The sequence below is a fragment of the Lepisma saccharinum genome, chromosome 2, assembly GCF_977018435.1.
Source record: "Lepisma saccharinum chromosome 2, izLepSacc3.1, whole genome shotgun sequence".
NCBI classification, from domain to species: Eukaryota; Metazoa; Arthropoda; class Insecta; order Zygentoma; family Lepismatidae; genus Lepisma; species Lepisma saccharinum.
Genome location: NC_139230.1, coordinates 24,526,814 through 24,550,959, shown reverse-complemented (window position 1 = coordinate 24,550,959; position 24,146 = coordinate 24,526,814). Strand labels below are relative to the sequence as shown.

The following is a 24,146-nucleotide window of genomic DNA, read 5'->3' as shown; positions in this document are numbered from 1 at the left end:
AAAACCTTTTTATAACAAAGGTGGAAATATGCTGTTCTCTAATGTACCGGTATTCAATTGACTTAACAACTATTTTTATTGTGAATTAGATATAGTCAATCTGTTAAGATAGTCGTTAAACATGTAAACTTCGCTTGTGTGTTGAAGTATTGTATTAAACTAATTATATGATCTATTTTCTAGTAGTATTTCGAATATTTTATTCAAATTCTGGTATTCGCAGAGAAATTATTCTTCACGCTTGCTTTAAATTATTGATTAATTATTGATTAATTTGGTGTTTTAAGTCCACTTTATGCACAGTAAGGCTAATCGGGACTGGACCTACAGTTTAAAGTGGGATCCGAACCACTTGTGCCTCCACTGGGTATCGAACCCGGGACCCCTTGGTTAAAAGGCGACGACGCTACCACTGCGCCATCGGGGAGGCCACGCTTGCTTTAAAGGTGATTAATATGTGTGAAATGTGATTTTTAATCGTTAGCGTTGAAATTAATTTCTTGGAATACATAGCATGAGCAGAACGAGTTATTGTTTTTATATACCACAAATTATATTTAAGATTATTGGTAAACGTGTTCCATGAATCTTGAAGGCTTTTATTATGATATAAAATCTGAGGATCACATTACCATAGTTAATTTCTTTGTTTGAGTTTAGTTGTTTTTTTGTCAGATAGATATACGAGTACTACTTGACGCCACTTACGTGACCAAGAGCATGAATCTCTCAATAATCTCTCTCAATTTGATATAATGAAATAAATTATATAATTACAGATGAAATATTTGGGCCATTAGAACCAGAGGAAATTTTGTTTTTACAAAATGTGCAAAGGACAATTGCCTCACTGTAATGAGGAAGGAATAGAGGTTTTATACAGACCTATAATTCTAGTGTTTTCGGGAAAAGGCACTAAGTCACAAACTGCAATTTTCTCTTGCTTTCATCTAAGTCACATTGCGTCAATTAAATAAAATATAATAAACGAGGCACAAGAAGCGAAATAAAATAAAGCACCTCAATCAATCAATCAAATAAAATAATATAATTTTATATGGGACACGTGTAAAGATTCTAAACAGTGCTGATTCAACGTGTATGTAACGTTTGCTTTTAAAAGAATAAACATAAAAAGTGTCTGCTGTAAAGTTTCATTTTCTTTTACTTAAGTGTTTTTTTCCCGAACAGCCTAGAATTTTAAGTGGAGCCGAAACACTACAATATTTCTTTAAGAATGGAAATCAACCCCGGAGTTCAATCGAGAATATCTGGAAATGATAGGTTGCCACTGGAAGTTAAGAAATGCTACGTCAAGGTTGTTGGATCGTTATCTTTCCAAACTTTGACGGCGATATTATAAAGCATTTAGTGCGCAAACTTTACAAGAGTAATATAATGATAACGTATGACTAAATTACACATAATCTACGAATAAACTACTGGCCATCCGATCGTGGTAAAAGGCCGACTTAGCGACACAAAATTTTAATATTAGGAGTAAGATCCTTTAACTTTCTCAATAACTAAGTGATAATGGCTGGTTTGTAATTAAATTGTCGGTCCCGATTGTCAGTGGTTGTTTTTAAGTCCACTTTATGTCAAGATAGGCCGCGACTAGACCTACCACTGCAATGTGCCTCCACCGGGGATCGATCACGGGCCTCTTGATTATAATAAGCCAGCAACATCAATACGCCATGCATAAGGCCGAAGTCACAAGCCAGTGATTTGGTTTGCACTTTAAACAGCAATTTTAGGCCTCTGGGCATGAAATAGGCTTGAAAGTAAATTTACACGATGTAATGTATGATAAATAACTCAAACGAAGCCATACTTGCTTTTGATGTTTTTGGTTTGATGTGGAGAGAAACTAAAATTCTACCATGAATATAATCTCGACATAAACTGAAAACTAGTAACAAATCAAGTTTTGAACACAGGTAGTTTCGAGCCTTGTTAATCAATCCCTACATGAATTTTCCTACTTTGTATATTATGAATCTCTAGTAAATGGAGTGTGGGCAGAACTTACATCCGTCTACTTTATTTATAAAGTTGTATTCCAAAACCAGTGTATTTGTTGCTCTGTGGCTTTTCTTTTCATTTGTCAAGTTAAAATCCTAAAAATCTATCCAGTCCTGTAATGACGATAGCTATCGAGAGAAATACTCTGGTCTATTGATTGGAAAAATACGATGCTTGAAGATATTATTTCGTTATATTCCAAGCATTCGTAAAATAAATACGAAAAACTATATATTTTCAGCAGCATTGTGAAATGTTTACGTTCTCACGCAAATATAATTTCAATTTTTCCTTCCGGATAGTTTCAGATATCATTGTCAGAATGTACCCATCGTATCTAAAATAAGGATGAAACTTGTTCATTTCTCACCCGCGGTTCCCGAAAGTAAGTTGCTCTGCTTCCAGTAAAATTATTGCAGGATAGGGGAAGCGATAAAGAAACTGGACGTTGTCTCCAATTACAGTCAAGATAGAGTAATATAGACCTTTCCCTTATTTTCTCATAAGTCTTAATGGCATAGTGTTGAGCAAAATTACTAATTGCATTATTTCGTGAAAACAATAAGGCATATATTCTTATTTAATCTGTTTAGGTTGGAAATTAATTTGTAAATAAAATTTGTGTGGTTTATGATTCTTGGTTATTTCAGATTTGTTACAGCCATTTCTCCATACACATACACACAGACCTAACAATTTCAATGAACAAAAAAAAAAAAACGTGTAATCTTATTCTGAGAATTTTGCAAGAGACCACGAACAAGTGAGAGGTTATATGTCAACGGCTAAACAGATCAATGTCTAAGAAATTATTTCTAGTATTTCCTTCAAAACGTTTTTGTGTGGTTTGTAATTGGAAAAAATACTAACCCAAACCATGTAATTGGCATTTAAATTGATCCAACAATTCAGTGTGGTACATATTTTTATAGATAAGTGAAGCAAAAGAGTTTCGAATGCAAGAATCTTGTAATGTGCCAGTGAATAGTTTAATGTTTATTGTAATTCAACCCCAGGTAAATGATAGTGTTTCTTGGTTGTACTTGTACCAATTAGCATGTCGTTATAATATCACATTCTGTATAACATTTGGGAGGAATCGGAATCCTCAAAATAGACATTTAAGTATGCTCGTGAAATATTAGTTACTAACACCAATGAATACAATGAAAAAATATATTTGTACTTACTGGTCTAACGGAAGCCGTATACGAACTGTCCCGCCAATGGCCTGCCTTCCTTCCTTTATGCTTTGGAAAGGACTTGTGTTTGTTAATGCGTCCGCTGCCGGCGTTTGAATAATCCGGATAATCTAAATCTTTCCTGGAGTCCATGTAGCTTTCGTCAGTGGGCTCCTCGAAAACGCCCATTTCGTCCACACTGGATGCGGGAGCTAGAACGTCGGGGAAAGCGAGAATTCCTTTGTGGCTCGGCTCTTCGTAGCCACCGCCGTAACGGCCATAGCGAATTGACTCGAAAGCGGAATCGGGTTTGGGGGGCGGCGGCGGGGCATGAACTATCCTGCCGAACTTGGCGGCCGCCTGTTCTACCTCCTGTTCCTGTCGCATGGCTTCCTCGGCCAGCCGATCCCTCATTTCTCGAGCTCTCTCTTCCTGGAGGATCTCTTTCAACCTTTGGAAGCTGCCGGTCTGGGGCGGGGGCTCCAGCATCGGACCTCCCGATGACCTGAACGCTTTTCGTCCCGCAGATCTGAGGTAACCGCCACTTTCGCGCCTGGAAGTTCCGATCAGTCGAGCAACCTCTTCGAACGGACGATATCTTATCGGACCGGCATTTTCTCGGTTTCTCGAGGGCGGCGGAGAATGAACTATTCTTCCGTAAACCGGTCTCTGGTTCCGACCGCGTCCTCTACCCCTGATGCCGCCAGCCGAACGAACGTAAGGTTCCCACACGTTGTACACGAATGGGTCCCGGTACTGAGGGATCTCGTTTGTAATTTCGGCTGCTCTGGATTGCCTCTTCGAGAAACGCCACATGGCACGGAGTTCTTCGCAACTCGGCTCTCCGAGCCCTTGTCGTCCGCTGCCGGCTGGAACATATTCGGCACCGAGTTTCCGGTATTCTTTTCCTGGCTTCGCTGCTAGTCCGGGCAAGAAGATGCATGCGTAGATCACCAAACTGCTGAATAGGCAGACACGCATACCGAACTCAAAGCAGCAGCTATGCCACGGTTAGCTCTAAACGTGTCCCTCGAATGTCGATCTGTAAGAAAATAACAGCAATTATTAAAATATTGAAATAAAATTTAAATGCTACTTAATGATACAGGGTGTTTAACAAAAGGTGACAAACTCAGCACGCAAACCATGTTCAGTTACCTTTTTTGAAGCACCCTGTACATAACACATTATATATCATCACATTTTCTTTAGAAATACATAGGTACAGTATCTAATCTGTACAGAGGCGCAACCACGAATTTTTGTCTGTGGGGGCAAGTACCAGGATAAACGTACCAATAGAAATAATAATAATAATAATGCTAATAATAATAATAATGCTAATAATAATAATAATGTTATTATAATATTATTATTATTATTGATATGCTTTATTTTACTTCGCTTCTTGTGCCACGTTTGGCTAATTTGCGAAGATGGGGATGAGTGATGATATGATGAAAATTGATGAATGGACACTCAGAAACATCCATGCCCAAGCCGGGATTCGAACCCGGGATCAACATTATTATTATTATTAGTAGTAGTAGTAGTGGTAGTACTAGTATCAAATACGTTATTACCCTCGTAAATTATACAAAAAGGTGGTAGACGTTGTTGCTAAAGCATTTGTGTTCGTACAAACGATTTGAATTATTTTTTCAACACGTTAAATTTCACATTAAACATTAAACAGCACACAAACAATTTTTGAAAGACAGAAAATGCTTGATAATTACATTCCAAATGTAATTATTTTTTACATTAACATGTATAACTTTCATGCACGATATATGTTTCACATATATGCAACATGGAGCGACATGGACACTAAATTGTGTACGTATTCAAAATTTCTTTAATACATATTATATACAACATATATTATTTAAATACATTACACATCGAATTCAGCCATCTCACAATAAACCAACAGCAAAAATGACATAAATTGTCTCTCAAATGTGCACGCTCCCTTTCCTCAAAACAATTGTTCATGCATTTAAAACAAAATCAATTAAGACAAGTCTTATTTCTCTTTCTGGTAATTTACAATGCATTAGAGAGAACAATGATATATTGCGAGTGATGCGAGCAAGAACATTTTTGGCGAAATCTACGCTGATCTATTACACTCTATATTCGTGGAATCTATAATCAATATCTTTCGTATTATGGATAACGTAGCATGCACGGGTATTTGGTTTGAAGGGATTAATATACATGTAAATGTTCTCCGAGACTATAATTTTGCTTAATTATTAATTTCTCTTAAACTCAGGAAAATTAGTTTTTAAGCGCGGTTGCTTGCTAATGGCCTCCATTAAATCCTCTCCGACTAATTAAGGAAGCGGAGTGAATAAGCGATATTTGAATTTTACCTCCTTGCGTGTAAGCTAATTAAACTCTGGGAAGAATAATTCTCATTTTTCTCTGTGTGATTTTAGTGAGAAGAATATAAAATACTTACAAAAATGAACCATATTAGTAGTACCGATTCACTGTCAGATTAATTAAATTAAGATGCAGTGTTATGAGACAATTGTGGATAAAAGTTGAAGCACGCTTGTCAGCATAGTCTAATTTTATCAGAGGACTCAAATACAGAGAAAAGGTTGTCTCGAGGAACAGCATCTTCTCTTAGAATCTTCGTTCATACGACCAATCCATAGTTGAATTTTATAGACTCCATAGAACGACGTTCTGCACACAAGCTTTTGAGTTTTTTTAGATACAAATACGCTAATCGGGACTGGACCTGCAGTTTAAAGTAGGATCCGAACCCTGTGTGCCTCCACGGGGTATCCAACCCGAGACCCCTTGATTACAAGGCAATGACGCTACCACTGCGCCATGGAGGAGGCCCCGATTGTCATCGAATTTGAGTAATGAAATACGTGTATTTCAAGGATTCACCTGTACAGATTTCGGATATCTGTAATCTATACAAAAAAATGTTTCTACGTTTCTACGCAAGAACTTCAGAATGAGGATATGGGCAGGCCATATTTTTTGCAGGTGCAGGTGCAAATGGGAGGGGGATCGTTTCTTGTCATATTTTCATGTGTTTTGCGTTTTTAAAAGGAAATATGGGTAAAAGCTCTGTCGTGGAGCATTCTACTATTACCTTTTTTCACTCTTTCTAGTTCGGTTATTGTGTGTGGCTTTTCTACATCTTGGGTTATTCGTGCCGACGAGGATAAATGATGAACTGGTGAAATAGATGGTGGGAAAAGAAAGAATGATCCAGGGTTAGGACTCGGGACCTCTGTCTTCGTAGCATGTTACGCTAACCACTACTCCACGGAGGCCTCTGGCTCTTTATTTTTCTGTCATCCGTGATATGCACATACAGGAATGGTTCTGAATTCATAGATTTACAGAATAAACGTCCTCGCAAATATACCCACGCAAGTTTCCTATTGCTTCAAATAATGTATTGTCTAAATATAGAAGAAGATAAAGGAAGATGCTGTGAAGCAAGAAACATTGCGCCAAGATATAAAATAATTCTGCTTCTTACATTTTTTTCGAGGATACTTCAGTGTACCTTTTCGCATGTGTTCCCAGCGTTTTCCTTCGCAAAGATTCATTTCCAATGCAAACTGCCCCTCTGTTCGCTCCATATTGCATTGTCTACGAAACAATTTAAACAGCAAAGCAAATAGAACGCACCCTTTGTCAACAACTCAGCGCAGGTGGCGAAATTTGAAAGAGGTCTGAAGGGTTGATTTCCTTCTACGTGTTGGCTGATGAAGTTCTTTCATTGCCTACTACGTGACAGGGAAACCCGATACCACAGTTCTGAAGAGCTCAATATATTGATCGGTCACATATATAAAAGATACATTCTTAGTTCGACCCCTTTGTGCAAGAGAACATTTTCTCCCCATGGAGCTAACGGCACATGCACATGTATCATAAAGAAGTCGTTACTTGGGTGTAGAAACAGGAAGTAAATTAATGTTGTTTTTTTATTATTTTTAACAACCGGATTGTGTGTACGTTAACCAACAACAACATTTCAATCGATACCATAAGTTGTTGATGACCTGTAATGGGTGCGTCATTCTTTTGTTTCTTTTACAACATGAGCATTTCCGTGTATGTGGTTCAGCTTCATTTCCTGGAAAAGTCATAAGTCATGTCTCGTGCAGGAAAAACCTGGGGGCGGGGAGAAGGGGTGCTCAACGATGTGGGTTGCCCGTGAGGACATTTCTCACCACCATTCACTGAAACAAAATATCTTTTTCTCTCTCTAGTCGCTGGGAGTTTTCTTGACAAGAGCTCGGAGAAAGATGGAACTTGCATTCTCGCGCGTTACTGATGTTACACAAAGTAGATTGTCTCCGAATTACAAAAATGTTCAATAGCGGTTGCTGCAGTCACATTTTCATCAATATTTTTTATTGTTCTCTTCGCTCTGCTGATGAGAACTTAAAGCATGGGTTTGAGTTTTTTTTAGCCCACTTTACGCACACATAGGCTAATCGCGACTGTACCTAGAGTTTAAATACAGGGTAATTCAAAATGAATGGTGCAACTTTACACAGCTATTATGACTTTAGTATTTATGCTAGAAAATCAGACAAGGCATCAATATAAAGAAAAACTCTGGACGTTTTATTCCCACTTAGCGCGCTTATTCTGCTTAGCCGATGCTCCACCAGGATCGCCAGTGTAGCAAAATGGCTAATGACCAGTAGAAGGCGTACTGTGTGTTGGAGCTATCGAGAACTGATTCGATCACAATGGTGCAAAGACATTTCCGTATGCATTTTGGTAGTAATGCATATGTTTCACCCTTCCGAAAGATTTGCCAAAGTTACAACTGCGAATTGTTAGTGCCTTCGAAATCGTTGACAACGACTTGCCGCCTCGTGCATAGCAAGTACTTGATTATCGTATGGACCTTTTCCACGTTTCACATGGTTCCCATGTTGAATCTTTGTAATGTGAGTAAAACTTCCAGAGTTCTTCTTTATATTGATGCCTTGCCTAATTTTCTATCATAAATAGTAACGTCATAATAACTGTGTAAAGTTGCACTATTCATTTTGAATTACACTCTATGATCCGAACCTCTGTGCCTCCACCGGGTATCGAACCCGGGACTACTTGATTACAAGCCGAAAACGTTACCACTACCACATCGTGGAGTTCCAAACTTAAACATGGATGAGATTCGCTGATATGACAATGAAGGGGGGGGGGGGTTACAGCGCAATAATCCATGCCTTATCAGAGATTCGAATCCACACTCCATTACTTCACAATGCTAATCAATTTAAAACAGAAGGAACGTTATGATATTATTCAACATGCATATTGTTCCCAAATGCAACAACATCGAGCTTGAAAAGTTAATTGAATTGACGTCGATTGTCTGTACAGTCATGAACACTTCTGAGTTGCAACGATCCCGTTGTAAGTCAATGATATTGTGTCCGTATCTGTCCAGAAGTGTCTGTATCTGTACCATAATCGGCGATAGGGTAATAGAAGAACCTGGAAAATCGGACGAAGTTTCCATGGTCTTTTGGAAGAGTACCTATCCACATTCACCTGGAGTGGCTGTGGAAAACCAAGGCAAAGCCTGCTAGGTTTTGAGCTGACGATACCCTATACTCGTTCGATACAAGAATTGCACGAAAGCATATTTTGCTATTGTTTGTATTATTAGGTTGGGTGCTTGTAACTTACTTTGAACAATGAAAGTGCTCAATGATGAATCAGTACTAATGATCTGGCATAAAAGGGAAGCCTTTATTACAAGAACGACTTTCCAAACTTAATGTTCAAAGAAACGTGTATTAATATTCCTGCAAACACATTTCGAAAAGATGGTGGCTCAGTCGGTAACGCGTCTGACTACCATGCTCAAGGTCCCGGGTTCGATCCCCGGCCGGTTCAAATCCGGGAACTTTTCTAACGGTGGAAGCGGCCCCGGCGCCAACCCAGCGTCGAATAACATGGGTACCTGGGGGAAACCCTGGGGGGTAAAGGCGGTCAGGGGCGTGATGCTGATCACATCACCCTCACTCACGACCGGATCAAGAAAGTGTGGGGCGTTACCCCCACACCCCCTATACGCCTTCATGGCGTGGTGCTATGCACAGGGGAACACCTTACCTTTACCTTTTTACCTTTTTAAATTTTCATATACATTACGAACCCGAAACCAATCGTTCAATTTTCTTGATTGCTGTTACGTTTTCCCAAGCTCAGTTGCATATGTTTTAAAAAGGATAATTCTCTTCATTACAATAAACTAGTCTCAGAAGAAAAATCGTGACTAGAAAATGAATTATCAGTAGTGTTGAGTGAAACGCTATCACGTTGCAATCAAAGCGTCCCGGGTTCGATCCCCGTAGAGGAAAATGGGACAGTGGTTCAGACCCCATTATATATTCTAGCTCCAGTCCCGAGTAGCCTATCTAAGCATAAAGTTGACTTAAACCACCAGCTAGGACAATGAAAGAAATATTCATTGCAATTTCTAAATTACAGTCTTCCTCTATTAGTATTGTAAAAGTTTGAAGAACTGACTGAAACATGGAGTGCAAGGGGCGATCTTCTAGACACCCAAAAGTCAATCTCCTTTCCACGTAGTACACCCCGGTAACTGCTGTCTTGCAGGCCAGCGATGCTCTGGTGACTGGACCTACGGCCAGTATAGCTGTGTTGTCCTTCTGTGTACTGGGTAACCCTTTACAGCCTCAGCTTTTAATATGTAAGTGCATTTTAGTACTAACCGACAGCATATTTTTAAATCGTCTTAAACAATGAATGAATGAATGAATTAGTTTTAAAATTGACTAAGGAAGTATTTAATGGAGATATTTTCTTTTCTTGTTAGAGGTCTGTCCTCAATTTTATTTTAGTTGAGGGGCACATCCCCGTATCATGTGCTGAACTGCCCATAATATCAAATTCAATCAATCAGTCTGACTGAAACGTGATATAAAATACTATTGACATCTTCATCTGCCTAGTCACAAGATGTTGATGTATTTTTTGGCAGAGTGCGCGTGCGCGCATGTCACAGGGATGAGATTGCTCTTTCCACGTCAAAAGAACGCTTCGACCCCAACATCACCACCCTCTACCGTAGCTCAAGGAGAAAGCTGATATATACTTTTTCCTCTCTTTTTTAGCTGCTGTGCACATAGTTGGGCTTCCTGCTGCTATCTCGACAGTTCAATGAAACCTAAATGACGCACCACTTCCCTTTCTCTGCAGGGGTTGTTTACGAATCAGGCTACTCCTCTCAGCCACTCCAGAGACCTTATCGATTAGTGCCGTTCCCCTCCCCACAGAGCAAGAACAGCATACTGTACCTGCAGGGTGCATTTAAAGTATTAGCCCCTGTACAGTGCGCGGATGCACTTACAGGAAATTCCCACTAGACTGGGAGTCTGTAAGTCTTAAATGGCTTTTGGCAAACTTGTTGCAAAGATTTATGAACAGTGTTTCCTTCCCGGTAAGAACATTAAAGCACGACTTCGGTAGTCTGATATAGAAGTTGTCTGTTCTCTTCTCTCTCTCTCTCTCTCTCTCTCTCTCTCTCTCTCTCTCTCTCTCTCTCTTCATCTCCACTCCTTCCTTTCAGTCTTCTCTCTCTTTCTCTCTGTCGCTCTTTCCCTTCCCCCTCTCTTTCTGTCTATTTTTAACAATAATGGTTTTATTTATTGATTGATTTGGTTTTATTTTACTTCGCTTTCCTGCCACTTTTAGTTAGTGGCAAAGATGAGGATGAGTGGTGATATGATGAATGGACACACACAAATAACACCCATATCCAGGCAGGGATTCGAACCCAGGACCACAGGCGTCGTAGCGCGCTGTGCTAATCACCCCGCCACGGAGGTCAGCAATAATGTTTCTTTTATATGCGCCACGAACAGCCAGATACAGCTCCTTGCCAAATACAATAGCCATAAAATAACACATAGAGAAAAAAAAATGAATTAACAATGCACGTTTGTTTAAGCTTTTTTAGTAACAGGAAACAGAAAATTTGGTAATTTTGACTATTTTTTTGGTAACTCTAAGCAAATGTGCACGATTACTATAACAATTTAGTTCTGGTGAATAATAGTTTGTTTGTCGCCCACGTAAACAAATATGTGGTTACGAGAAACTATTTGTCGGTAATTCCGAACAAACCTCTTAGCCTGTTACATTTCACCTTCCATTACTACACAAAATTATCCACATAACATAGTGAATTGGGCACTTCTAGGATTGCATACTAACCTTTAGATTCAATCATCACAATGGAAGCTACAACCGGCTCCGGCAGGGTATCAGGTTCGAATCCTGAGTAAGGCATGGGTGTGTTCCTCCCCCAACATATATTTCATCAGTTCATCGTCTCAATTAATCTCAAGAAGCAGAAAAGTTACAACAATTATAAAGTAATAGAAGATAAACCGCAGCCTTTTCAAATAAACAACTTTTTTTATCTTCAAACATTGAGATATCTTCTAATCAGTGAATCCTCCATTGACCTCATAGGTAAAAGAAATGTTCGATACGGTGAGAGATGTAAAACAACAAGAAGCAAATGTCGTTACTACTAACTTGTAAGTAACAACGACTCTTCCAGTAACCGTTAGTTTAAAGTTAAACGCGACAAGGGGGATGCACTCACTATTACTGGGGATCTGGAGCAAGATACAACATCCTTAACCCGCTAATTTGAAGCCGTGACACCTGATTCCTCAGCGCGCCCTGCCAACCGTCAGATTAGGCATTAGTGGTTTATTTGCGAGATAGACAACTAGGAAGAATAAAATATATTTATAAAATGTAAGAACGCGATTTGTTGAAAAAATTGACTTCCCACTGAACTTGCTCTTGATATTTACCCTTTCTGGAGTGAATAGAACTGAAAGTCATAACATCACGTGTTACTTTCAAGTTTCCAAAATTCGGATGATTTTCTTAGAAAATTAATGAATATATTAGAACTTTTCCTTAACGATATCGCACGATACAAACGGAAACTTCCTGTATTATATGTATCGCATCAATGTACCTAGATAGCTGAAGTTAAACGAGAGTTAATATTTTCAACAAGTTTGAGAAAATGCTGCTAAGTGTTGACCCCTAAAAAAGGAAACCTTGATCTGATTTTTTTAATGAGTGACAAACTATAATTTATTAAATAAATTTTTCCCAAATATTATACTATTTAGTCACGTCTTAAAGGAGAAATTTAATGAGCTAGAGATTATCTGGCGATTGTTTCAGCCTAGGACGAGAGATCATGCAGTGCATGAGTGTGTGTATTTTTCTAATAAACTTTACAATATTTTCGCTGATTTAAGAGTTTGAATAATCTCACATATTGTAACTAAAGAGAGAGGCAAAAATGAATCGGCAACATCATTTCTAAGGTATGTATTACCATTGGGGCAAATAGTGGATCTCCTCACAAAAAGTTTGGAATATTGTTATATTAGGCAAGGCCTTCGAATTCAACACCACGTGGTATCTGTCTTTCTGCTGGACGTTCGCCGACATATGCCACCTTGCCTATCACCTATTGCCTAATACAACAATATTGCAAACTTTTTGTGTCTAATATAACAATATTCCAACTTTTTGTGAGGAGTGTATAAGTCGGTTTGATATATGAAATCTTCCTTCATCGAAAATCACGAATTCTTTGAAAATTCTAATTTCAGGTCAAAACTAACTTTAGGTTAGTATAAATCTAAGAAGATTGTGAAAGTAGCTATTATTAGAACATATAATTAATCTCCGCTATTCGGTTACTCTAGCATCTTTAGTGAATGAACATCGAGGGAAGGTACAGTCATGTTCAAAAAATTTGTCGCATGGATTTTTTCTAAGTCCAACGTCTTACGAAATTATGTTGGTAGCTCTGAAACAAGGAAGTGTTGTGAAATATACGATCCTCCAATCAGAGTGAAGTTCGATTCTGAGGAGCAGGAGGCGTGACTCACGGTCTTGTCCACAGGAAGTTCAACCAATGCAGCATTTCCAAATATGAGATAACGTCCCCATTGGTTAAATATTGTTTCAATAATGCGAATCGGCAGAAAGATTGCGCAAAAGTTTACTTTGTCGTTTTAATACTTTTAATCGTTTCAAATTAGTATTAAATTGTCCCAATTATAGTTCAAGAGCTTAATATAATGTATTCATGTATGTGTTTGACAATCATATATCACTCATTAGAACAATTTTCACATTGTTTTCACTATGTGAGATGACATTTCATTTACATTTACGATAAAATAGTGGTTTGGGTGTAATAACAGTTTTCATTAATTAATTTAGAGATGCGTTTTTATTTGTTGAGTTAATGATTAGGTTAATTCGTTATTTCTCGCAAAAAGAGGGAACCACAGCTGAAAGAAAATACACAACTTGTATTATTTAGGTCAAGAGTTCGTTTTAACATCACTTTTTGCACACATAGGCTAATCACGACTCGGGAGACATTTAAATTGGAATCTGAAACATTATGCGGTCTGACTGGAACTCGGAAAAGGACACACCGATTACAAGACGTCGATACATTACCACTTGGTCTGGCGAACGCCAATAATAATGAGGGGTTGTGGGAGTGGGAGATGGGTGACGGAAAGTAGAAAATAAATAGTATTTTTGGGGGTATTTAATGTTATATTTATACACATACAAACCTAAGAAAATATTTATTTTGATACATGTGTTGGGGGGTGGGAAAGGGGGAAAAGAGAGGGACGGAAAGATATTGGGAGAGATGGGACGAAGAGGTGATTGTGGAAAATGTTTTATTTGACGTTCAGTAATAAAAACAATCAAATCAATGATGATTATCTTATAAATACCATATTTAATGTAAATTTGTTTTAAAAATGGGGGCGGAGAGCTGTTTGTTTTACGTTCAGTGAAGGATAACAAGTGGAGACACATAGTGGTTCGTATCTCACTTTAAACTGTAGGTCCAGGCCCCATTAGCCTATCTGTGTATAACGTGGATTTAGAATTCAGTAGAAAATAACGTCGATCTAGTATTTTGGATTTTAGATGCGTTGAGACCACTAAAATTTCCAATTCTTATAAGAAGAAACCTGTCCTCATATTACCATTTTGAAAGAGATAGAGTTAATTCTATAATCTTACGTTGTTACTTTCAAAGAAGACTAATTCAAATAGTAACAATGGGAAAGCTTACGAAAAGTTTTTGCCACCGTGCGGATTTGAACCTACGACCATTAGAGTGACAACCCAGTGCGATAACCACTACCCCACGAGTTCGTTCCTTCTTACGGCATGATTATGAGTTAAGACCAATTCGTTCAATATGCATTAGAAATATAATCCCCACCCGCCTCTTTATAAACAACACACCCAAACGCTCCTTTGTAGCAAATGAAATAAAGGTGGTATGAATGTCACAAAACATTTAAGCAAAATCTACTATATTTGCGACGCAATCGTTTTACATGGAGAGGCTACAGCTTCGAGAATTGAGGTTGTGACGTGGCTTCTTGTAGTGGTAGGGTAGATATTCGTATGGCAAGGTTCCAGCGTGCACTAGCCAGTAATTTCCGAGAAAAAAACTTCAATTTATTTTATGATGCTAAAGTGGTTCGGTGATAGGCTGTCAGTATTACACGCCGAAGATTATAAGTTTGACTTCTGTTCGATTACCCCTATTATTATTATATATAGCAACTAAGTATTGTATTTAATTAATAATTGAAATAAATAAAAATGTTATATATAACAGTTGGGCTGAAAAGTTCGTAGGCTAACATAGTAAAAAATATTTTTTGACAAAATTCGATTTTATTATTCAATATAGTTGCCTTTGAGGGCGATACAACGATTATAGGGGTCATACAATTTTTCGATGCCATTTTTATAGTACGATTTCTCTTTAGCCTCAAAATAGGCCTCAGTTTCGGCGATTACCTCTTCATCAGTGCTAAATTTCTTTCCAGCGAGCATTCTTTTAAGGTCTGCAAACAGGAAAAAGTCACTGGGGGCCAGATCTGGAGAATATGATGGATGGGGAAGCAATTCGTAGTCTAATTCATATAATTTTGCCATCGTTTTCATTGATTTGTGACACGGTGCATTGTCTTGATGAAACAGCACTTTTTTCTTCTTCAAATGGGGCCGTTTTTTCGTGATTTCATCCTTTAAACGCTCCAACAACGCTATGTAATAATCTCAGCTATCTCGATCAACTTCACTTTACGATCATTTAAAATTATTTTGTGGACTTTTTTGATGTTTTCGTCGATAACAGCCTCTTTGGGGCGTCCACTGCGTGCATCGTCTTCGATGCTCATTTCGCCTCGTTTAAATTTAGCAAACCACTTCTCAACGGTTGATTTTCCTGGTGCAGAGTCCGAATAATGTTTATCAAGCCAAGCCTTGGCTTCAACAGTATTTTTTTTCGCCAAAAAGCAATGCTTTATTAACACACGAAATTCTTTTTTATCCATTTTTTCACAATAACAAAAGCTGCTTCACTCACAATGCTATATCTCACGAACTAATTATCCGGCAGCTGTGAAATTTATACACGTATCTTTTGAAGGTTAGTACTAAGTAAAAATCACATGGATTTAATTCTAGTAACGCCATCTATGAGTCAGCCTACGAACTTTTCAGCCCAACTGTTATATTTTAAAAAATAACACTCCTTTCTAATGATTTTTCAATGTTATTTTTGAAAATAATTTTTCAGAATATGTTTTTGAATTTCTCATCATTTTACTAGGATTTGCATAAAAATGATCCATGTGTCCTATTCGACGAAATGTCACGTACAGCGAAAGTTATACATTTTTATTTTAGGGAAAATTATCAAGAAACAAAACAAATAAATACTATTGACATCCTTTTGTGAATAGTATTTATATTACATTATTTTTTGTTCACCATGCATAGTTGTATTCTTGTAAAAAGCTTGAAAAACAATATATTCTCTACATTTCGCAAAGCAAATAATATACGAATTTTCGTAATAAGTAAAATGCAATAAATAATTTTTCGGTTTAATAAGAAATAAAAATCGCAGAGTTAACCGAACGGTGAATCGAACACAGAATTTTACACACCATAAAATGCCTTGTAGCCTTTGCAATGAAGTGATGTAGATTCAAGTAATAAAATTTCATGCAAAATCGTACGTTATAAGATTGTTCAAATATATTAAATCAATGTGTCCATAAGTTATTATACTGTCAGCCATTTGGCACATCTCGTTACAAAATCTCAGCACATCATCATTCACTAGTTAATCGAATTGAATATTTATTCACTTCACAGTTCAAATTGCAACAATAGTTTCGACTCATATCACGTGAGATGTAAACTCAATTCAATTCTCTCATTGTATGTAACTTGTATGTTGAGCTCATGTAGAAATATCAATTATGAGCTCTAAGCTAAATTTGATGCTACAATCGCTTGATCAACTCTTGCGTCTCGCTGCCAGACATTCTACGTTCCTGTTTGCTCCAGGTCGCTTCTGCATTTCATTATCATTGTTTTTACCTCTGTTTCATTCTCATCGTCGTTCTGTTATCAATTGCAGTACTCTACTGTGTCTCTCGGAAATCTACTCAAAATCAATGATTTCCTACTGAACAATTTCAGTAGGCCTAATGTGTAATTACAGTTGAGGAACTACAAGTGAAATATTCTCTTCAGTACCACATGTAATATTGCATGTAGTGTGTTTGAATTTCAATTTGAATTCAAAATTTTGGGTGCGTCAGCACTTAGGCTATTTTGCATCTGTCACTTTATACGGGGTCCAGCCCCTTACCAGAACTAAAATAACATAACTGTAACGTCGTGTTGTAACTAAAATATTAAAATATTCTGAATTCGGTTAAAAGCTGAGGCTGTAAAGAGGCACTCAGCACCCACAAGGACCAAACACAGGACAACACAGAAAATTATACTGGCCATGGAGCCAGTCGCCAGAACCTCGTTCGTCTGCAAACTGAAGTCCAGGGTGTACTATGTGGAAGCAACAATTGGGTGTACATACTTCGTGGAAGGTCATCCCTTACACCCTTGTAGTGTGTTTAGCTCAGCATGTTAGCTGTAAATATAACTTTTTATTCCTCCTCACTAACAATTTGTTTTTATATCTATTTAAAATTTAAACCAACCTCACTTCCATGTAGTACACCCTGAACTGCATTTTGCAGACTAACGAGGCTCTGGTGACTGGACCTACTGTTAGTATAATCTTTGTAGGACTGCGTGTGTGTTGTCGTTGTTTGTGCTGACTGTCTGTCGCTTTACAGGCTAAGCTTTTAACCCAGGTAAGGATATTTTAGTTTTCAGACACGCTTTTATTTTTGTCATGATAAGGGGCTGGACCCCGTATAGCGTGACGGGTGTAAAATACCCTAAGTTTTCAGGCACTCAAATTGTAATTCAAATTTAAAATATCTTAACATAGATGTTTCAAAACACCTATTGATCTACTGAAAACAGTAGACAAAAGTTTCATTGGAGTAAGTAGAAAAGAGTCATGAAATAATACCCAAAGAAGTCAAGCATTATGAATTAATGTTACATACTTTTTTTATTTCACTTTCCAAAACCTAGGAGCTCAAAATAATACATGGCATGCAATTTACTAGACAGTCTGCTTTTCTGTGATTGATTCGTCGTGCCCAGTCGGGGATAACTTCCGTTCAAGGTAAAAGGGGAAGGGGAAGAAATCCACCACAGTACCATGACGTATGAAGTAACATGTTCACAGGCATCCAATACAACTGATAAGGGTTCACCTGACCTTGGAAGTGTGGGAAACACGTTTCACGCTGGTTTCCAGACTGCTGTGGCTAAATCTGGAACTAACGGTGGAATAAGAAATAGCTTGCAACATTTAACAATGACATTTCGCATTTACAAAATATGAGATATGTAGACTTTGATTTATTTATTATAGTAGACGGTAGAGAATTACTTACCACGAAAGTCAAGTTCTAAATTGCAGACATCAAAATCTACTCCAGGTTGTGAAATACATTTGTGATAGACAGCAGATAGGTTAATAAGGTTTACAAGATTTGGTTTTGGTTTGGTTTGATGTTTTAAGTCCACTTTATGCACAGTAAGGCTAATCGGGACTGGACCTACAGTTTAAAGTGGGATCCGAACCACTTGTGCCTCCACCGGGTATCGAACCCGGGACCCCTTGATTACAAGGCAATGACGCTACCACTGCGCCATGGGGAGGCCCGGTTTACAAGATTGCTAACGACTCTTAAGACAAACGTTGAACGAAGGTTATTGAGTGAGAAAATGGGAAATTGTTAAAAATAGCGGCCTAGTTGAGTGAAGATCGAAGGTTCGAATCTCTTATAGAACCGGCTATTTTTTTACACTAATTTTTGGTGCGTAATATATTTAATGTATTGTCGACATTTATAAGAAACAAAATATGAAAACTCTCCTCCTCTGTAACGGTGTGGTCTAAGACTCTGTGCTTTGGATTCCGACTGCAGCGGGACGGCATGGATTCGAGTCGTCCTGGGTTCACGGCCTGTTATCTGTATAGGACCGGTGGCAACCCACCATCGTGAGGAAATTGGGGAGCTACGAGTGACTGGTGTAACCTGGTTTCAGATATCTTCTATAACGGCTGAGGGTTCGACGTGCTGACCAACGTCACCTCGTTGCCAGTTGAAGATAACTGTAGGTAGGATTGTGGAAGGGAGACTGACAGTCGGGAGATAGCCCATGGCCCTTCAAGGTTTTAAAATATGAAAACTATTCCTTCCGTAAATCTAATTTCTCGTCATTGTCACGTGAGATTTCTTTTCAGTATGACTCCTGCAATGCTAATTAGTTCCTAAGTAGGATAATGAGATGGACATAGAGATATTAAATTATGAGTTCACTGTTTAAAAAATTTACATTAACACATTTTTATATTCACATACCTCTTTACAAATTCCTGAGCACGTCACTACAAATGAACCAATCTAGTGCACACTAGAGCCTTGGCTTATCGATATGGGGTATCCTACAATTTTGTCAAACCACAACCTCAATTCTCGAAGCTGTAGCCTCTCCATGTAAAACGATTGCGTCGCAAATATAGTAGATTTTGCTTAAATGTTTTGTGACATTCATACCACCTTTATTTCATTTGCTACAAAGGAGCGTTTGGGTGTGTTGTTTATAAAGAGGCGGGTGGGGATTATATTTCTAATGCATATTGAACGAATTGGTCTTAACTCATAATCATGCCGTAAGAAGGAACGAACTCGTGGGGTAGTGGTTATCGCACTGGGTTGTCACTCTAATGGTCGTAGGTTCAAATCCGCACGGTGGCAAAAACTTTTCGTAAGCTTTCCCATTGTTACTATTTGAATTAGTCTTCTTTGAAAGTAACAACGTAAGATTATAGAATTAACTCTATCTCTTTCAAAATGGTAATATGAGGACAGGTTTCTTCTTATAAGAATTGGAAATTTTAGTGGTCTCAACGCATCTAAAATCCAAAATACTAGATCGACGTTATTTTCTACTGAATTCTAAATCCACGTTATACACAGATAGGCTAATGGGGCCTGGACCTACAGTTTAAAGTGAGATACGAACCACTATGTGTCTCCACTTGTTATCCTTCACTGAACGTAAAACAAACAGCTCTCCGCCCCCATTTTTAAAACAAATTTACATTAAATATGGTATTTATAAGATAATCATCATTGATTTGATTGTTTTTATTACTGAACGTCAAATAAAACATTTTCCACAATCACCTCTTCGTCCCATCTCTCCCAATATCTTTCCGTCCCTCTCTTTTCCCCCTTTCCCACCCCCCAACACATGTATCAAAATAAATATTTTCTTAGGTTTGTATGTGTATAAATATAACATTAAATACCCCCAAAAATACTATTTATTTTCTACTTTCCGTCACCCCTCTCCCACTCCCACAACCCCTCATTATTATTGGCGTTCGCCAGACCAAGTGGTAATGTATCGACGTCTTGTAATCGGTGTGTCCTTTTCCGAGTTCCAGTCAGGCCCCATAATGTTTCAGATTCCAATTTAAATGTATCCCGAGTCGTGATTAGCCTATGTGTGCAAAAAGTGATGTTAAAACGAACTCTTGACTAGTGTTGCCCACGGGACGAGACGGGACAGGCTTTTAAAAATTCGAGACGAGACGAGATTGATCATGTGTCCCTTTGACAAACCAATATTTTCGAGACGAGACAGCATTTCACAGCATTTCCACGAGACGAGACAGGCCAAAGTCTCGTCTCGTGGGCAACACTACTCTTGACCTAAAAAATACAAGTTGTGTATTTTCTTTCAGCTGTGGTTCCCTCTTTTTGCGAGAAATAACGAATTAACCTAATCATTAACTCAACAAATAAAAATGCATCTCTAAATTAATTAATGAAAACTGTTATTACACCCAAACCACTATTTTATCGTAAATGTAGTGAAAACAATGTGAAAATTGTTCTAATGAGTGATATATGATTAACAAACACATACATGAATACATTATATTAAGCTCTTGAACTATAATTGGGACAATTTAATACTAATTTGAAACGATTAAAAGTATTAAAACGACAAAGTAAACTTTTGCGCAATCTTTCTGCCGATTCGCATTATTGAAACAATATTTAACCAATGGGGACGTTATCTCATATTTGGAAATGCTGCATTGGTTGAACTTCCTGTGGACAAGACCGTGAGTCACGCCTCCTGCTCCTCAGAATCGAACTTCACTCTGATTGGAGGATCGTATATTTCACAACACTTCCTTGTTTCAGAGCTACCAACATAATTTCGTAAGACGTTGGACTTAGAAAAAATCCATGCGACAAATTTTTTGAACATGACTGTACCTTCCCTCGATGTTCATTCACTAAAGATGCTAGAGTAACCGAATAGCGGAGATTAATTATATGTTCTAATAATAGCTACTTTCACAATCTTCTTAGATTTATACTAACCTAAAGTTAGTTTTGACCTGAAATTAGAATTTTCAAAGAATTCGTGATTTTCGATGAAGGAAGATTTCATATATCAAACCGACTTATACACTCCTCACAAAAAGTTGGAATATTGTTATATTAGACACAAACAGACCAACATAATTTCGTAAGACGTTGGACTTAGAAAAAATCCATGCGACAAATTTTTTGAACATGACTGTACTAACTCCTAATGCCATCTGAGGTCCACAAAAGCAAATTATTGATCATCATGGGCACACAATGACACGCCATTTCGCCGTAATATGTCTTTCCAGCTCAGCTGTCACGATGTGAAAAGAATGGGGCGAAAGATATGAAGTGAGTGTCATAGATTTGTATAGCCTCCTGTTGCTACGGAGCGCGATGAGAAGGGGGAAATGTGAAAGGAGTTTCGAAAAAAAAAATTGACACCTTTAAAAATGTCTCTCGCCTGGACATCTTGAACAGAAGTAAGTAGCAAAATAAGATGACGCCATGCAGAAGAATGTTTATCGTTGGCTTGCTTTTTCAGAACACCAAGTTGTTCTTGCCCATTTATTTTTTTTGCTTCTCGCCGTATTCTAAACTATTTTTATGGCATGACATAAAATATTGTTCCGTATTATACAGCTGATTTTTAACAATCAATTTATGACAATTACTATGATATGAAACAAAAACTGACCTCTTTCTTTTTAATGCTGCTCTTATCCACAAAAACATAATACACGAGCAAGCAAAATCTACTTTGTTCTTCGCAAAGATATTTTATTTTAGAAAATCTAAAATCATTTCTTTGTAGTTCATTTTTATAATTCTTGACTAATTACACTACATATATAATATGGTTGCCATTCTCCTGAACTTTTACAGAAATAGAAAGAGTTTCTAACTTGGAGCATTTGATCACTTTTCTATGGAGAGAGTGATATAAAATACCCGATACCTTTCAAAGGCTTCCTTCAGTTTTAGAATTTTGACAACAGCATTACATTAATGAAAACGAACTCGCGCTTTAAACCTGAAAAACCTTCTATTATCCATTATTTTTTTAAATACGTACCTTAAAATTGTTCTAAAAGTAATTGACAAATTGGCACAAATATTTCACAATCATTTTTGAAATGTTTTCCTGGCTACATAGTGATAACAATTTGTTTTGGTTTTGAATGTTTTACACATGATAGTAGCTTTTCTGATTTCAACCACTTGGAAATGTTTAAATTTGATCAGTTCTTTTAATTCTATCTTTTCCTTATTCCTTTCTAATTTTACAGTAATCCTATTAAAACTGATTAGCAGGATTGTTTTTGAAGAACGCTCTTGACAGCTTAATATTTATTTTTCCATATTTTCAGTCTCTGTAGGTAGTTATAGTTGCTAAAGCTCCGAAACCTCCATTTGTAAAGTTGAATTTTGATATTAATTAAAGATTCTTCCAATTAGAAGCATGGGATATAATCCTCGCCCCCCATAATATGAAGTTTATAATTGCCATGGAAACCTCAAGTTGGTCGACTTTCATAGGAAAATTTAAAAAAAATAAAGTGAAAAAAATATTACATCGACTTTGAATAAAATGCAATCTGATAGCTTATTTTTTAAAAAAATTGTTGTTTGAACCTTTTCGATATCGGCGAGAGATTGCTGAGTTGTGGTTTCTGTGTTTCATTTACTGAAGAGGGCAATGCACCGATAATGTTGTTTACCATCGTTAGTTTAAGGTAGGATCAAATAATCTCAATTATGAGAATCGCACTGCTTACCTGCGTTACTTAGGAATCAATTTCCGCTACGAAGCTTTGGTTTTGACAGATAAAGGCAGGAATGATTTGGGTTAAGCTTTCATTGCTTATGGTCAATCAATTCTCATTAACGTAACTGTTGAAAAGCTAATATTAATTAACCAAATATAAAGCTGACGTTACACAACAATAAATATATTTTCTTCCCAAATGTTGATTTTACAGGTTACAGTTCTCATTTTAAACTGTAAGGCCAGCCTCGATTACACCCTGCCTCGGGAATCTCTAGAGCAAGCGAACGAAAACAAGTCCACTGCGCAAGTAATGACTCTAGAGGGCTCGACTAATGAACACGTGAGAGTAGCTAGTGCATGGAGGTGAATACACGGCCGCAGCTACCAGACGTTTGCAGCAGCGCGCACTGATTTTCCCCGTGCAGTCGCTTTCTCCCTTCCTCTATCGTTATGCCGAGACAGAGTGTAGATTATTTGAACACAAAGTGGACTTAAACAATTTAAATTAAAAGTAAGGTATATTTACGATAATTTTTCAACGTGTCAATATTTCTTTTAACACTTCGTACGAACTTGTTTGGAAATTAAATGCACAAGCTGTTCTTTGGTCATATTGAAATAGTACCAGAGTGCGAAACTGACTGCATAACCGTTCAAGACAAGGGGTAAAAGGTAAAAAAAAAAAAGGTAAAGTGTTCCCCTGTGCTTAGCACCACGCCATGAAGGCGTATAGGGGGTGTGGGGGTAACGCCCCACACTTTCTTGATCCGGTCGTGAGTAGGGGTGATGTGATCAGCACCACGCCCCTGACCGCCTTTACCCCCCAGGGTTTCCCCCAGGTACCCATGTTATTCGACGCTGGGTGGGCGCCGGGGCCGCTTCCAACGTTAGAAAAGTTCCCGGAAAGTAGAGAATTCATAGGAATATACTTATCTTCGAAAAACTACCAAATCAATAACAATTCGCGTATTGAGTACCATCATCACTATTATCTGACTTTCTAGAGCATAGAACACACACACATATTGGGAATAAGTGTGGACAAATTAATCTGTATCTGAAAATGTTAAGGAACGTTCATATATTAGATTCCAGATTCAGCCCCTCCAAAATAAAATTCTGTGTACGCTACTGGTAAGCATATTCGTTTGGAATAACCAAAAGGAGGATCTAGTGACCAAA

At 37.7% G+C, this 24,146-nt stretch overlaps 1 protein-coding gene across 2 annotated transcripts in view; it reads right to left on the bottom strand.

The window, feature by feature from the left end:
* Nucleotides 1-24,146, bottom strand: part of LOC145984381 (uncharacterized) — a 252,089-nt gene that overhangs the window by 109,393 nt on the left and 118,550 nt on the right. For both annotated transcript variants that reach the window (XM_083118042.1, XM_083118043.1), the window contains exon 2: nucleotides 3,219-4,251. In XM_083118042.1, coding sequence (XP_082974168.1) covers nucleotides 3,219-4,190 — 972 coding nt within the window. In that variant the 5' untranslated portion in view covers nucleotides 4,191-4,251. The remainder of the gene's footprint in view (nucleotides 1-3,218; nucleotides 4,252-24,146) is intronic.